The sequence below is a fragment of the Phyllostomus hastatus genome, unplaced genomic scaffold (genome assembly GCF_019186645.2).
Source record: "Phyllostomus hastatus isolate PE091 unplaced genomic scaffold, TTU_PhHast_1.1 phas_scaffold_442, whole genome shotgun sequence".
NCBI classification, from domain to species: Eukaryota; Metazoa; Chordata; class Mammalia; order Chiroptera; family Phyllostomidae; genus Phyllostomus; species Phyllostomus hastatus.
In genome coordinates this window covers 4,929,232-4,944,951 of record NW_025334030.1, presented here as the reverse complement: position 1 = coordinate 4,944,951, position 15,720 = coordinate 4,929,232, and the positions used below count along the sequence as shown (strand labels likewise).

General features: G+C 50.9%; 2 protein-coding genes across 2 annotated transcripts; one reads left to right on the top strand and one right to left on the bottom strand.

Annotated features, from left to right (window-relative positions):
• The first annotated feature begins 4,525 nt into the window (after positions 1 to 4,525).
• Positions 4,526 to 4,888, top strand: LOC123807224 (pterin-4-alpha-carbinolamine dehydratase 2-like). Its single transcript, XM_045820881.1, has one exon. It carries the CDS (start codon positions 4,550 to 4,552, stop codon positions 4,730 to 4,732), a length of 183 nt encoding a protein of 60 aa, XP_045676837.1. The 5' UTR covers positions 4,526 to 4,549; the 3' UTR covers positions 4,733 to 4,888.
• Positions 4,880 to 15,348, bottom strand: ZSCAN10 (zinc finger and SCAN domain containing 10). Its single transcript, XM_045820878.1, has 6 exons — positions 15,054 to 15,348; positions 8,989 to 9,461; positions 8,498 to 8,765; positions 8,238 to 8,308; positions 8,023 to 8,080; positions 4,880 to 6,646 (listed from the first exon to the last, which is right to left on the bottom strand). The coding sequence occupies exons 2-6, from the start codon at positions 9,388 to 9,390 to the stop codon at positions 5,085 to 5,087; spliced, it is 2,361 nt and encodes a 786-aa protein (XP_045676834.1). The 5' UTR covers positions 9,391 to 9,461; positions 15,054 to 15,348; the 3' UTR covers positions 4,880 to 5,084.
• Positions 15,349 to 15,720: the final 372 nt, after the last annotated feature.

Below are 15,720 nucleotides of genomic sequence, written 5' to 3'. Positions count from 1 at the left end.
ATGTCTCCTACAGAGCCAAGCTGATGGCCTTGGTCAAGAGGAGTCACCCCCATGGCTGGAGTCACTTAGTGGCCTCTCCTTGGGTTGCTATCTAGCCTTGTGGCCCCACAGTGCTGCCTGGAGCAGAGGCTGTGGGCTGCAGTCCCAGTGAGTAGGGACAGTGCCTGCAGTTGGTCACGACTCTACCTCTTCACTGCACAGGCTTATAGACACATTCTGTGATACTATCCAATTTAAAGGAGAAGACCAGGTGGGTTATGCCTGCACTCCCGTGCTCTGCATAATTTGGGTGGGGTAGTTTCATGATGATGATAATGGTGAAGGTGCCACCTCAGGGTGGTTCCCTCAGGGTACCTTACACTGGACAAAATTCACACCTGTGCAGTGGGTGAGTGCACAGAGAGCCTGAGGGAGGTGTCCCAGTCAGGGCATACTGATGACAGAGCAGAAATGCCAGACACCTGGTCCCTGGGCACATGGCTTGACTAGTTATGGGGAGATGGCAAGCTGAGAACACGAGATGAGACTAAAAGTGAGAGAAGCAGGGGGGATTTAAACCAGCTAATTCCCCCCACCCATCCCCTATAGGTCAGGTGAGGCCTAACAGGGGTGTCCAACCTTTTGGCATCTCTGGGCCACACTGGAAGAAGAGTTGTCTTGGGCCACTGGTTAAATATGTTGCAACATGAAGCTTAGTTACCTGGGCCAGGTTATTGAGGTGAGCTCTTGGCTCCAAGGAAGGTCACAGTGGAGACTACAAACCACTGCAGGCAGAAGCAGGTCTGCAGCCTACCCACCCTCCTCTCCCCAGAACAACATCAATGAGGCCTTTATGCACACACCATATTTGCTCAGTGTCAGAAAACAATCAGGTGAGCACGAGCCACCTGTCACAGCCTCCTATGCTTCCCCTTCGCTTCTGTTCTCTCCATTTTGGTGCTGCCATGTGTGTACACAGCCCCTGGGTGGGGGTGGGGTGAGCATGGAGTGATGGCTGAGAGCTAAGGAGGTGGTAGTCTTTCTGGCACCAGCCTCCTGGTCTTCCAGACCAGCACACAGCAGCCAAAGCTCTGGCCTCAATTTCATGCATAATGATGAACCACCTGAGCCTGGTGCTGGCCTCAGAGTCCAGTCAGCCAACAAGAGGTACAACTACCATAATTTAGCCACAGGGGGAAATTGCAGGGCTGAACCTCTGCAAGAAGTCTTCGTGTCTGTGGAGCTTCTGGCAGGAACGTAGGCGGTTCCACGTGTGAGCTTCTCTCAGGACCTGGCTGGACCCTGAATATACTCCATCCACACAGGGATTTATTTCCTTACTTCTAAACAGCAGCAGGAACTACATAATGGGGTCTATAGTAAAGTCCACCCTAGAACAGAAACCAGGCCATAGTGGGACTTCGAGCAGGACAGATTTCACAAGTGTAGGTGACTATGAGAGTACATTTATTGAAGCTGGGGACAGTGAAACAAGGAAGGGCCTAGGATTGAAGAAGCAACAAGAGACAGACTGGGTGGGGCTGCTGTCAGCTCACTGAAAAGTCAGAGAAAAGGAGGCTTTGGAGACAGGTTTTGGGGGCTTAGCCTGGGATGAGCTGCTGCTGCCCATTGCTCCCCCGGCTGCATGCCTCATGGGTCCTTTAGAGTTTAGGAGGTGTGTGCCTCTGGGGGCCGAAGAGGAGGAAGAGAAAGGAGAGGACACGATCCTGGGAGGGAGAGCAGGAGCTGGGTTTTTTGTTTTGGAGGTTTTTTATTTGTTCTGGGAGTTTAGGGGAAGTCTTGGGGGAGATCTCTAGAATAGTCATCAGTTTTCCAGGTGTGCCCTTTCAGGGTTGGGGTCTCCAGTGATTCATCAGAGCGAGGGCAGGGGGTCATCAGTCACAGCAGCTGGTCCTGGCATCACCCACCTGGCTTTGCTGCTTTTCTGGGCCTAGAGCTGAAACAACTGGGCCCAGATATTACTTCTAGGGAGGTGACCTTCTGTCTCTGGCTGTAAATCGCTCTCTGCTGGGCCAGTTGGTTCAGCTGTCTGTTTCCCTATTCTGCTTGTCCTGGCTTACTGGCCCGTCTCAGTTGCTAATGTTGTGCCTATGTTCTTACTTACTTGAATGTTTGAGTTCACTCAAGGGGCTTGTAGTTTGTCCTGGTTTATGATTACATTTTAAAAGTAATAAATCAGGCTGTAAAGTATGTATTATCCAATATATTTGTATATCATGATTAGTTGTAGATATTGGTAATGTTCCATTATTTGAAAAGTTTTGCCGGAACCTTGGTAAATTGTGTGGAAATATACCACTGTGTAATGTGTATTACAAATAACAGAAGACTAACTCGTTGTGTGCCTGTAGGGCTTCTGTAGGCATTAACTTTGAATTGATAATGCTAACCATATGATTTAATTGAGAATTTACTTTTGACTGTATTGTAAATTAAAGTGATTTCTATGGATCCTACTAGCATTTGTATTTCTTTTAAAAAATGTAAGAAATTTCCAAATGAAACATTTTAAAATTATACTAATTGAGTACACCTGTTACATGAACGCAGCACTTTGTCCCTGGAAGGCATGTGATGTAGCAGCAAACTAAAAGCAAACGGGTTCCAGTCTGAGCAACAAAGGGGTTGGTGGGCAGTGGCCACTCGGCTATGTACAGGAGGGGCACCAGACGCTGCGTAGTCTCTGCAAGGGACTCTGTTGATCTGTTGCGTGCCCGGGGTGCTCAGAAGGAAGGCCGGAGGAGGAGGACGGCATTGGATGCCCCTGATCTAATCCAGAACTTCCACTTTGGCGATAAGGAATGTGATGCCCACAAAAGCCATATTCCTTACCATGTTAGTAATTAGTCTTGAGTCCATATCTAAGGCAACTATAAAGCCACTTCAATATTTTCAATGTTTTTTCTTTGAGATTATTTCTTGCTTCTTTTAATCCCTGTTATCAATACAGAACTGACCTCATTTTGTTCTCTCTGGCATTATCATCAAGTTAGTGAATTGAATTCCTCCTCATCCTTAATTCTCTCTGCACCATGCCTTTAATTTTTTCCCCTTAGACCAGTGATTTCCAACCTTTTTCATCTCATGGCACACATAAACTAATTACTAAAATTCTGCAGCACACCAAAAAATATACTATATTTTTTGCCAATCTGACAAAAAAATTAGGTATAATTTTGATTCATTCGCACTGAATGGCTATTGTGTTGACTGTTGTCATTTTTTATGTGACAATCTAAGGGAAAAGAGGCCAGTGCCCCTGACTAGTCAGGTAGCACATGTTTTAAAATCCTTGTGGCGCACCAGAATGCTTCCTGCGGCGGTGTTTGAGAATCGCTGCCTAGACGCTTGGGTCACAAGTAATCCCTGTGTCTCTCTTTTGATCAAATATTTTCCTCTATTTTCGGTTTCATTCCTGGTTAAGAGAAGACTATCAGGCCCTGAGCAGTATGACTCTGTGGATCGTGTGTCGTTCCACAAGGTGAAAGGCCCTGGTTTGATTTCCGGTTGGGGCACAGGCCTGGCTTGCAGTCGGGGCAGGTAAGAGAGGTCACCTATCAATGTTTCTCACAATGATGTTTCCCTACCTTCTCTCTAAAAATAAATAAATCAAATCTTGAAAAATAAATGAGAGAGAGAACTACCAGTATTGTAACACCAAAGTAAAGAGATACTAGGCTCTAGTAGCTGATTAATGTATGATGAACTTGAACTCTGGTTAAGTACAAGTTTCAGCTTCACTCAAAAACAAACACAAAAACAAAACTGTCCATGGGAGAGGGGAGCAGGCCAAGAATGCCTGATGGGTAGGAAGAGGAGGGCGGGGCACACTGGCTATTCAGCTTCAGGTTTAGAGGATCACGGGTAGTCGTGGGTCCCCAACTGACAATCAGCTTGGCAGCAGGCAGGTTTCATTTCAACTGCTAGCATTTTCCATTTGAATTAGGTACCAATGTTCCAAAACAACCGGTTTCCCATAATCATCCAGAATCTGGGATTTTAAGTTTTATTCCATTTTAATTAATTTAAACAGGAACTTATGGCTAGAGACTACTATATTGGACAGCACAGATTAAGGTCGACTCCAGAGAAAAATTTCCAAGGTGAGATTCCTTGGCCCTAGCCATGGCTGGCTGTGACATCTGGCCACCCCCACTCATACCCCCCACTCTGGGCCTTTCTGGGGTGAGGGAATGCTCCCCAGATCTGTTCCCATCCATCCTGCCTTTGAAGGAGTTGAGGTGGGGGAGGGAGAAAGCTACCACAGTGTGGCACAGTGGGGAAGACAGCAGATGGCGTTCAGGTGAATGTAAAAGATGAGAAGGCTGTTTTAGGACAGGCCTCTGCAGTGGCCATGATGGAGGTGCTGAGGGCAACACAGGGCTTGTTGGCGACCCTGGGAGGCTGGAACCCCAGCCGCATGGCCACATCAGCAGAGGAGAGGAACCAAGTCACACTTGACCTTAAAGCAGCAGGATGGCCGGAATTAAATGAGAGATGCCATCGACACAGAGTTCTCCTTAAAACATTTTAATCAGGCATTCGCTTCATGACTCGAGTTGTCCTACAAACAGAGAAGATAAATCATCACCGGGAGTGGTTTCATACAAACAGCAAAGTGCACACAACCCCCTCAATTGACTGCGGTGGACTGGCCAAAAGAGATGTGAAATGGGCTAGCTTCATTGAAACAGCAGCTGTTTCTGTGAGATTTCTTCCAAAATGCATATAAAATCTTATTAACATCTTAGGTGTAATGTATTTTGAAGACAATTTACATGAACCATTTAAGTTGTAAATTTAGTTCATCTTCATACCACATTCTGTAAAAATCAGTGCTTAAATACAAAAATCTTTTATTTTTTTAAAGGCTGTTTTACTTGGGCACTTTGAAATACGCTCCTGAGGGCAGGAACAGATGCTTCCCGGGAAGGGAAGAACTAATGCAGGGTTAACGGGAGCCAGAGGGATGTGGGGGTGGGCTGTGGCCAAGGAGGGTGGTGCAGGGACCTCTCCTGCAGGCCTCGGCTGCAGAGGAGGCAGGGAGAGGCCCACAGGGTAGGCCTGGAGGAACCTGAGTGAAGCTAGTACAGGGTCTCCCGGGAGTGGGTTCTCAGGTGGCGCAGCAGGTGGGAATTGCGGCTGAAGCTGCGGCCACACTGCGTGCAGGAGTAAGGCCTGGCCCCCGTGTGCACCAGCATGTGACGCAGTAGGTTGCAGCTTCGGCTGAAGCTCTTGCCACACTCTAGGCACTCTTGAGGGGGCTCGGCCTGCCCGGACACCGCATCCCCTGTGCCTGCATGGGTGGCCAGGTGCCGCTGCAGGTGGGCGTTGCGTCGGAAACTCCGACCGCATGTCTGGCAACCATAGGGCCGCTCACCGGTGTGGCTGCGGCGGTGGCGGGCCAGGTTGGAGCTGTTGCGAAAGCGGTGGCCACAGGTGTCACAGGCGTGGGGCTTCTCCCCTGTGTGGATGCGCTGGTGGCGAGCTAGGTGGGCACTCTGGCTGAAGCCTTCGCCGCACTGGCTGCAGCGGCAGGGCTTCTCGCCGGTGTGGCTGCGCCGGTGGCGAGCAAGGTCCTGAGTCTGGCTGAAGGTTTTGCCGCACTGGGTGCAACGGTGGGGCCTTGGGCCACCGTGTGTCAGGAGGTGGCGGGCGAGGCTAGCTCGGCGCACGAAGCGCTTCCCGCACTGCTGGCAGCCGTAGGGCTTCTCGCCCGTGTGCACCCGCTGGTGGTAGACCAGCTGGGAGCTCTGGCTGAATCTGCGGCTGCAGACCTGGCAGGAGAAGGGCCGCTCGCCCGTGTGCACACGTAGGTGGGCCCCCAGGTGCTCACTGCGCCGGAAAGCCTTGCCGCAGTCGCTGCACACGTAGGGCCTGCGCTCATCAGGGCTCCGGTGTAGGCTGTCTGAGTTCTCGGAGCGCTGGTGGCCCTTGTCTTTGGCGTGAATCCGCAGGTGGCGCTTGAGGCTGGAGCGGCGCTGGAAGGTTTGGCCACAATGGGAGCACAGGACAACAGCCAGTTCTGGAGCTTTGGTCTTGGTCTCCGTGGTACAGGACGCCTTTTGGTCCTGGGCGTGAGCCAACAGGTGCTGCAGGAGGCTGGTCCGACTCTGGAAGCCCTGGCCACATTCGGCACACAGGAAGGCAGGCTCGGAGTGTGTCTGCAGATGCTTGTTTAGATGTGAGCTCTGGCGGAAGCGGTGGTTGCAGAGGTGGCAGGCATGTGGCCGCTCGTCCGTGTGCGTGCGCATGTGCAGCTTGAGGATAGAGTTGCGGCCGAAGGTCTTCCCACAGCACAGGCATGGGAAGGACCGCGCTCCGGGGTGAGACCGCAACTGGTGCCCTTCCAGGCGGGCCAGCTTCGTGAAACTCACCCCACATTCTGTGCAGATGAACTTCGTCTCTGCTTCCGGATTAGAGGCCCCTCCGGCCACTTTGGCCTCTAGAACATCATCACTCTTACCATCAGGGGACTCTCCTGCATGAGGGCTGCTCACTTCAGGGCCCTGCCCAAGTGACTGCGCATGGGGCTCTTCTGTCGCCCCTGGACTACCTTCCTGAGATTCTGCGGAGATGGCAGCAGACCAGGCAACCCCTCTGGGCTCTTCTTGAAATGCCCCATCTGGGGTTCTGCTTCCAAATCCTGTAAAACAAGCAAAAATCAGGATTGGTCAGGCCTATTCCCAGGGCTCCTAGAAACCACCAGGACCTCATTGCCTGGAAGTGGAAAGAAACCTAGGATCCTGCAAAGCTGGTGGGTTGGCAGAGGGCGTGGGGTAAAAAACAAGTGACATACAATTCACCACCATAACTGTTCAACAGTGTACAATTCCCGGCCGTGAGATACATTCACAGTATTGTGTGACTGTCACCTCTCCCCAGTGTCGGAACCTGGTTATTCACTCACATGGAAACCCCACACCCATTAGCAAGCACTCCCATGGCCACTGATTTTAAAAGCTCAGAGTTAAAGAGGTCGATGATTAGACCACACACCTGAGGCTTTGAATATTTATACAGGGTGGGGTAAAAACAGGCTTACAGTTGATTGTATGAAAAATAATACAATGATAAGTAATAACACAAGAATAAACTTGGTTTCACATACTCATTTTGCCCACCTGTGTACGTCTGTGTGTGTGTGTGTATATACATATCTATATATATGATGCCTATCCAGAAAAAGTCCAACCATTGTTTACATAATAAGAATGGTTTGTGCGACACTGATGTAACCTGGCAGCCAAGGAGCATGGACTGGAATGTGCATTTGTGAGCAACGATGACTTCACTATACTAATCAGTGGGGGTGTAGATGCTGATGAGTGAGCATTTGCACCATGTGGCAGTTGCATTCAAAATGACTGAGAAAGTAGAGCAACGAATCTGATTAAATTTTGCATTAACCTTGAACATTCCTCCGCTGAAACTGTGCAGATGATTCAAAGGCTGCAGTTATGGGCAACCAGTGGTAGGCAGTTTTATCACGACAACGTGCCCACTCATGCATCACATCTCATGCAGACTGTTTTTGAGAAACATCATATCACCCAGGTGACTGAGCACTCCCTACAGCCCAGATTTGGTGCCCTGCAAATTCTGCCTTTTCCCAAAACTAAAATCACCTTTTAAAGGGAAGAGATTTCAGACTGTTGATGAGATTCAGGAAAATACAAAGAGGCAGCTGGTGGCAATTGGGAGCTTTGTGTAAAGTCCCAAGGTGCCAACTTTGAAGGGGACTGAGGTGTCATTTCCCTACATGCAATGTTTCTTGTATCTTGTACCTTCTTCAGTAAATGCCTCCATTTTTCATAGTACATGGCTAGATACTTTCTGGACACACACACACACACACACACACCCCTCCAGAAGATATCTATATGTTTTCATCACAATAGCCCATTTTAGCCAAATTAGGTCCAAATGTCTGGAGGGTCTTGAGGGTCTGGATGTTCAAGAATCACATCCCAAGAAAAAGGAAGAGCTTCACTGGTCATAAGCCCTGGAAGGGGTTCTTACCCAGAGGGTGCACAGGCCACGCCTTCTTCACTGGGGCATCTTCAAAGGTCAGGGACTCCTGTGAAAGGAGGGGCAAAAACCCACGAGTGAGGAACAAGGCTCTGAGACCTGAGGGAAATGAAGAGCTTTCTTGGCTTAAATTCAGGAAGACATAGATTTGCTAAAACTGCAGAGGCAGACGAACATCCTGGAGTGAGGGGACAAGCCCAACTCACCAGAACAGCAGCCAGCTCCTGATCGTGGGAGTTCTCAGGCCACAGCTCACGGTCCTGGGGGGCTGACAGCACTGGGAGGGAGAGAAAGAGCTGTGAGAAGCCAGCCTTATCCACCATGAGGCTGTGAGGACGTGCGCTTCTCACCAAGTGCCTCTGAGAGGCATCTTGGCGCTCATCTATTCCTGTCAACCAGAGGCTGCCCACCTGTCTCCCCACCTGGCCTCCCAGTTCCCACCTTCCCTCGGGCAGTAGCTCCTCACCACTCTCTTGCAGGGCCTGAAATGTCCTCTTGGAACCTGGGCTCAGTGGCTGCTTTGAATGTGTGGGACGTCTCCAGGCCCCCAGCTCAGCAGACTCAGAGGGCCCTGGCTGGGATGGCAGGAGTCCTTTCGTTGGCTCTAGGGCTGGAGGCTTTTCTGGGGGCACTTCCTTTTTGGGGCTATGGATGGACACCTGGGAAGGGTCCCCTTGTTCTTCCAAGGTGATGTCTGCACGGGGACAATTCTTGCCAGTGTTAAAACTAAAATCCTGTTAAAAATGTACCATGTCAGGCAACAGACAGGGTGGCAATCCATGTCTTACTGACTCCCAAGGGAAATAGGACAAAGGAGAGTCAGAAGAGGAGGAGCTAGGAGGTTAAGAAGAAATTGGCAATGGCAGGAAAGTGGAATGTTCAGTGATTCTTAATGGGGCCATAAAGTCCCTGTCCGTCCCACCAGTTATCCAGCCCGCCCGGCTGCCACCCTCTTACCAGTGGCCCCACGTCGACGGACTCCCTCTGGACACCCTCCAGCAGCAGTACCACTTCCTCGCCATCCCTCAGCTGCTGGCCCTGAAGCCGGGCCAGGAGGTGTGGGGGCAGCACGCTTAGGAACTGCTCTAGCACCAGCAGCTCCAAGATCTGCTTCTTGCTGTGTAGTGCTGGCTGCAGCCAGTGGCTACAGAGCTTCCGGAGCCGGCTCAGCGATGCCCTGGGCCCCATGTCCTCCTGATACTGGAAGCATCTGAAGAGCTGGTGAGCCACTTCTGGTCGGAGCCTTATCTCTGGCCGCCTGGGGTCCTCCGGGCTGGCAGCCTCTTCCTCCTCCTCCTCCAGTTTTACTCCTCCGAGCTGCTCTGGCTCCCGCTCAGCAGGGACAGTTTCTACAAGCATCCTTCACCTTGGGGGACACCTCACCACAGCTCTTCCCACTCTTGGGTCTCTCTCCCTCTCTGCTCCCACACCTGTGGTATTAAGAGATGCCTAAAGATGTAGCCTCCAGAGGAATTGTTTCTCACAATGGCCATGGGTAATGGCTCAGCCAGACCAACACACCAAAAGGCAGAGAAAAGGGACAGCTCTGTATTACTGTTCTCTCCTGCAGGAGTTAGAACTCCACCTCACTTTACCCCAGCAACCAAAGATGGCATTCCCCTGGGAGAGGACAATTTGGCTTTCCCTGCCTCTTGATGTCACACCAAGGGGAGTACATGGCACCACCGAAGATGGGTCCTTACCAAAAATGTTCCATCACAATCCAATTCCGCCTTCAGACCCAACTTCCAGTGTAAAGGGCATTGTAGAGAACAAGTCAAATGATCCCTCAAGGAAACAATCAAACAAACCCTAAAGACAGGATATGATCTGGAACGGCTGGCCCAGGTTCTTCAGTCTGTCATAAAAATGAGTGTCTGTAGGAAGTGCTCGCTCTAGATACTAACACTCCTTACAACCAAATGCATGAAACTCGATCCGATCCTGAGTTTTAAGAGGCTCTCAAAGATATTTTGGGGTCAATTGGGAAAATTTGAACATGGGACACTAGATGACAATGGAAATGAATTTCTGAGATGGCATTTCAGTTTTGTGGCATGTAGGAAATATCTTTATTCTTAGATGTTGAAGGGTTTGGAAGTGAAGGGGCTTGAGGGTTCAGCCATATTGATGGATCAACATGCAAAATTGTAGCAATTGCTCTTTCAACGTATCTGGAAGTTTATGAATTTTAAGGATAAACGGTTAGGGGAGAAGCTTATGCATGTGGGGGGGGACCCAAAAAAACTGGCATTATCTTCTGGAGGGTGGGCCCCTTGTAGTACAGGCTTCCCCCACTAGGTGAGTGTTCTAGGAACCCATCTGTATCAGTGTGCCAGATAGCGTTGTTGTGAGAGGCTGTGTTCAGCTTCAGTGAGTTTTTTGGAAGACTGTCAACAAGTTTGCCCACTTCGTGATGGGTGATTTACGAGTGCATCTGCCCATACCACCCTGAGTGTTCAGCAGTTTTTGACCAAAAATGGCATGATCCCCATGCCCCACCCTCCCTATTCACCTGAGTAAGTTTATTTCATTTCCCTGATGAAAAAAATCCTCAAAGGGAAACATTTTGCTGATGTGGAGGAGGTGAAACAAAAAATGGCAGAAGCACTAAAAGGCATCAAAATCTATGAGTTCAAAAACTGTTCTGAGCTGTGGAAAAAAAGTCTTGATTAGGTGTATTGCATCAAATGGAGAGCACTTTGAAGGTGACTGAAGTTTAAACATGTCAGAATAAATACACGATATTGTAATAAATAAATCCAGGGTTTTTTTGGGTCCCCACCCGTATGACCTTTGACTAGACATCCTGACCCTTGCTTTATGGCTCTGGAAGTGTCTCTCAGGAAGCAGTCAAGGCCAAGGCCACTCAGCTGACCAGTGCAGGGCTGACCCCCACCCCCACCTGGTGTTCCTTCCAGTCTACTCACCTCCTCACCCAACTCCAGAGACTGAAGTCAAGATAAGCCAAGGAACTGGGGTTGGTGGATGGGTCTCCAAGGGAGAGAGAGGCTCACAGCTTGCATAAATTTGTCAGTGTGCCCAATGCAGGCCAAAGCTGCCTTGCCCATTTTGGAGGTCCCAAGTGGGTGTGCCCATGGGAACTGGGTTATGGGCAAGAGAGGCAGTCATTTCCTTTTCTTTTCTATTATTATTATTTTTTAATTCTAGAGTCTTCCTTGGTCTACCCCTCTGGGAGGAATCCATCCCTGTGAGTCTGGCCAGCAATAAAAAGTGCTTCTAACTGGCCACCAGGGGCCACTGGGTCCATGTGATGGACAACTGCCCCCTCCTCCTCTCCTCCCAAACTCCAAAGGGTTCTGTAGGGCTACTCCCTTCTTTTTGGGGGTAGCCCAGTTACCAAAGGGGGAGCTGCCCCGAGTTCAGTCATACTCACAAGGACTCAGTTTCGTCCTTCAGCACAACCCAGAAGATTTACCCTTTTTTTGAACAGGCCTGTACTTTTGTTACAGAACTTGAGGAACACTTATACTTTAATGCAGGTAGGAATTATTTTATGGATATGGAAACCCAAGTCCCAACTGCTCTCTGCCCTCCCTGCTTTCCAGCCTCAGGGCTACAAATGAGCTTCTCCCAACCTTGCCTCCCCACCCCCACCCCATGGACATGGGGCAGGGGAATGAGAAGAAAGCCTTCAGCATCACTTTCCAGCACCTAAAGGGACAAAGTGGTGGGCGTGCACAAGGACTAGCTACCATCATTCTCATTACTACTAGGTCATAATACAAACAAGCACAGCTAACAGTTGTCCCCATTTTACAGATGAGGACACCAATGCTCAGAAGTACAAACATTTACCCAGGAAGGTAACCCAACCTTGTCGATGGAGCCAGGGGAAAGGCAGTTTAGTCCAGAGCTTTGAACAGTTTGTTGAGCCCAAGATCTTAAAAGGGGACTCAGAGGAGAAAGGGCTGAGGATTCTCTAAACCTCCTTTTCAGGTAGGATAAGTGGAGTGTGAAATAGTAGAACAGAGAAAACTTGTATATTTTTAGAAGCTTGGGCCTACACTTTCTGCCTCAGAGTGGGGTGAGGGGAGAGAAGCTAAAACAAAGACTCAGGCCTGTATCCTGACCACTTAACCAGGCCCACCCCCTCTTTCCAGCCTCCCCCTCCCCCACAGTCCTGCAGCTTCCCAGCTTCCCTCCCCTCTCCCCACTTTCCAGCTTCTCCAGTCTTTCCCCTTCCTTCCCCCAGCACTTCTCTGGACCCCAGCCTCAGTCTCTGCAACGTTCATTCTTTCCTGCACCATGTCATCGACCCTACACAGGGCTTTTCCTTTTACCTCTGGCTCCTTCACCCCATTGTCCCCTCACTTCTGGGACTCCACAACACATAAGCCACCAGTCCCTGCCCCTGCCGGTTACTCTGTGTCCCAGTCTTGGCTGACTGTTTCTTCCCTTGGTCTTCAAGAAGAGACTGGCTCTTTTTCAGTAACTGTTCACCCAGCGCTTGCAGTGACTTCAATGTTTGTTAGTAGAAATAACAAAATGAGAATATAATGGCTACCTTGCAGTTGTAATTTTTGATGAATGCATACAAAATTGTGCTGAAAAGCTCTTTAATAAATATTCAGAAAAATGGGGTTTTGTTTCACTGTGTTTTGGTAGCAAGAGCAAAATAATTAGAGAACTGATCACGTGTAATCAGGACCCTGCATTAACAGCTGGGAGGTTCTGAGTGCTTAGCTATATGGGTGGGTGAATCCCACTCCAGCCCCCGGGGCAAATTATTTCTCCATTTGACGAGTGCAAAGACTATATTTAGGCAGGAGGACTAATTTTTCCATGGTCACCCCAGGTGAAGACAAGATTTGCTCTAAGGTGAGAATGCTGATCTTGACCGCTGTGCCAAAGCTCAGAAACAGAAAAGGACCCAGTTTTCCTCCAGCGCTGTGTGATTTGTCTTGTCTTAGCTAGAATATCGCACTATGAATCAGAAAATATAAGCATTTTCCAAATTCCAGTCATCAGGTCTAGGTACCCAGGGGTGCCGGAATCTCCCGGTCAGGTCTCACCAAAAGGTTTTTGAAAGAAGTGGAATTCAAATTCAAGGGAAGTTGGCTTTTGAGGCTCCCCCACTCCACTTCTCCAGCACACAAAAGCTTTGTTAATATGCATATCTGTGGGGGTTGGGCTAGGTACGTTGGGGAAACTCTACACTCACCCTCTAACATTTGACCAACATAATTTGGAGCCCACGGTAGACTTGCTGCCACAAAGCCCACCCACACAACAGGAGAGTCCAGGGTGGGGACTCCTCAGCCACGAACTCGTCCTTTCTCTCTGGACACAGTTGGCAGGAGTGGCTCGTCTCTGTTGGCGGGGCTCCACTCCTCGTGTTGAGCTGAGTGGATGAGGCTGGTCAGTCCTCCCGGGGGCATGTGGAGCCTACCTTTCCCTTTTCAGGGGACACAGCAAGCCCATGTCATAGGAAGTCCTGCAACCTCCCTGACGTCCCCTCCGCCACAGGTCCACAGATCTGGCTGGCTCTGGGCTTCTCCCCAGCATGGACCACCCACACCTTCCCAAGACTTTCCTCCAGCTAACTAATCCCCCTTCCAGGCCTGGAACCGTCACCCCCACCCCACCCCAAATTCTCCAAGCTGCTATGACCCCTACGTTTATCCTGGCAGCCTGCACCCCAGGTCTCTCTGCCACTCACCACTCAGGGTCCCCTCTCCAGAGATAGAGGTGCTGGGGTTCTCTGAGGCCCACAGGACCAGATTCAGGCTCAGCCAGCCTGGGGAAGGACTCCAGGAAAATGGAACAGGAAGTTCCCAGCCCCAGTCCCATGCAGGTGATGAGGGGGCATCCTAGAGTTAACCCTTAAACTCCCAGTTGGGGAGCGGGGTGGGGGGTGGGGGAGAAGGCAAGGCGGGGCCAGAGAAATAAAGATGGGGTCAATCCAGATTCCAACCTCAGACTGCTTATGAATCTAACTACCCCTCTAAGTAAGAACTGCCCCCCTCCTAATCAGAACTGGTCCTATGCCCCTTGGGGGGTCTGTCCGCCTGTACTTTTGTTGGGGGTCGGGGGAACAGAGAAGAGCTACCATTTTAAAATGCCTGCTGTGTGCTGGGCTCCTTGCTAGGCATTTCGTTCATGCAACAAATCTTTGCCAAGCATCTGCCCTGTGCTAGGCACAGTGGTGGGTGCTGAGGACACAGAAGTAAACAGGCCCTGACCTCAGGGGCTTGCTTACACGCCAGGGTGCAGGAGAAAACAGTGGTGGGCCCTCAAAAGAAAATAGGACTGGGTAATGGGGGAAGGGAGGGAGCCATCAACACTGCCGCCTAAAATCCTCTCAAGAATGCTGCCAGGTGGCTTTTGACCCCAGCTTTACCAATGACAAAGCAGAGGCTCCTGGGAGGGGAAGTGACTCACCTTTGACTCTAACTACAAAATCAAACTTTTCTCTCTGCTCTAAGGGGCCTTTTTGGGTTGTGCTCTAGGTGGTAGCCTGGAGGGTGCATTTCCACGGCCACCTGTCCTGGGGACCTGGGGCCACCTACGCAGTGGCCAGAGACTGGGGGCTAGCCGCCCCTCGAACCAAACATGTAGGGGTCAGACCCCGTGCTTGGTCTGGCTCTTCTGCAGGGTCACTGTCTTCCTGCACTTAGCACCGGGGCTTCTCTGGTTTCTTTATTTGTCTAGTGTGGGCCTCACTGGACCTCAAGCTCCCTGCGGACAGTGGGGTTTCCCTTGTCTGCTCCACATTCCCCTCGCCTAGCCTAGCGCCTGACATGTTATCGGGACGGACGAACTGGCTGAGGAGCAGCACCGCGGAGCCCAAAGTACTCCAGGGTTTGCCGGGCGCCCCGGACCCGGGGCTCCCCACAGAGCGGACTCCTCCGGCTGAGTTCCCAGTCCCGGGCTGCTGCCGCCCGCCTCTGGGCGGGGCTGAGGGGAGGGGCAGGAGGAGGCACCGCCCCCAGAACCTGACCTGGGTCCTGAGACCCGCCCTCAGAGCTGCAGCGCCTGCCTTTGACCCCAGAACTTACCTGTGCGCCCATGGCTCTGGCCTTCAAGGACGTGGCCACGTACTTGACCCCTGCGAGTGGGGGCGGCTGGGCCGGGAGAACTGCAGGAACTTGACCTGTCCCGGTAAGGATCCCACCAGGTTGTCTCCGGGCGTTGGGCCTGCAGTGTCCGGAGAGCCTGCGGGAGCTGGCGGGGAACGCCCCGGGAAGATTCGGAGGTCGCTGTTAACATGGATTTCCCCAGCCCCCCACTCAGGCTCACACTTTTTCTGGAAATATGTTATAAAAGCAGAGACTGCTTGACCCAGAAATATAGCCAGGCGGAAAGGCCTGGAGTGAGAGAAAACCAACACTTAACCTTTGGCCTTCTTCGTCTGTAAACCTCCGCCCGCCCGCCTGCAGAAGGGCTTTGACTAGTATTGCCGCTCACGGCTCACCACGTGCTTGCACCAGTCATTCACTCGGAAAATTGCGTCCCTAATGTGTGTTCCGCACTGTCCCCGACCCCAGGGCCGCGGGCTGAGTGGAACGGGCAGGTGCTACCGCCACGGGGCGTACAGTCTGGGCGGGACTAGGTCCCTGTGGAAGAGATTCCTTTTGACTTCTCATTAACTGAAGTTGCTTTGCAGAAAAAAAGGGGCTTAATGAACATTTAATTCCTTTCACATTCTTCCTGATCTTTGAAAAT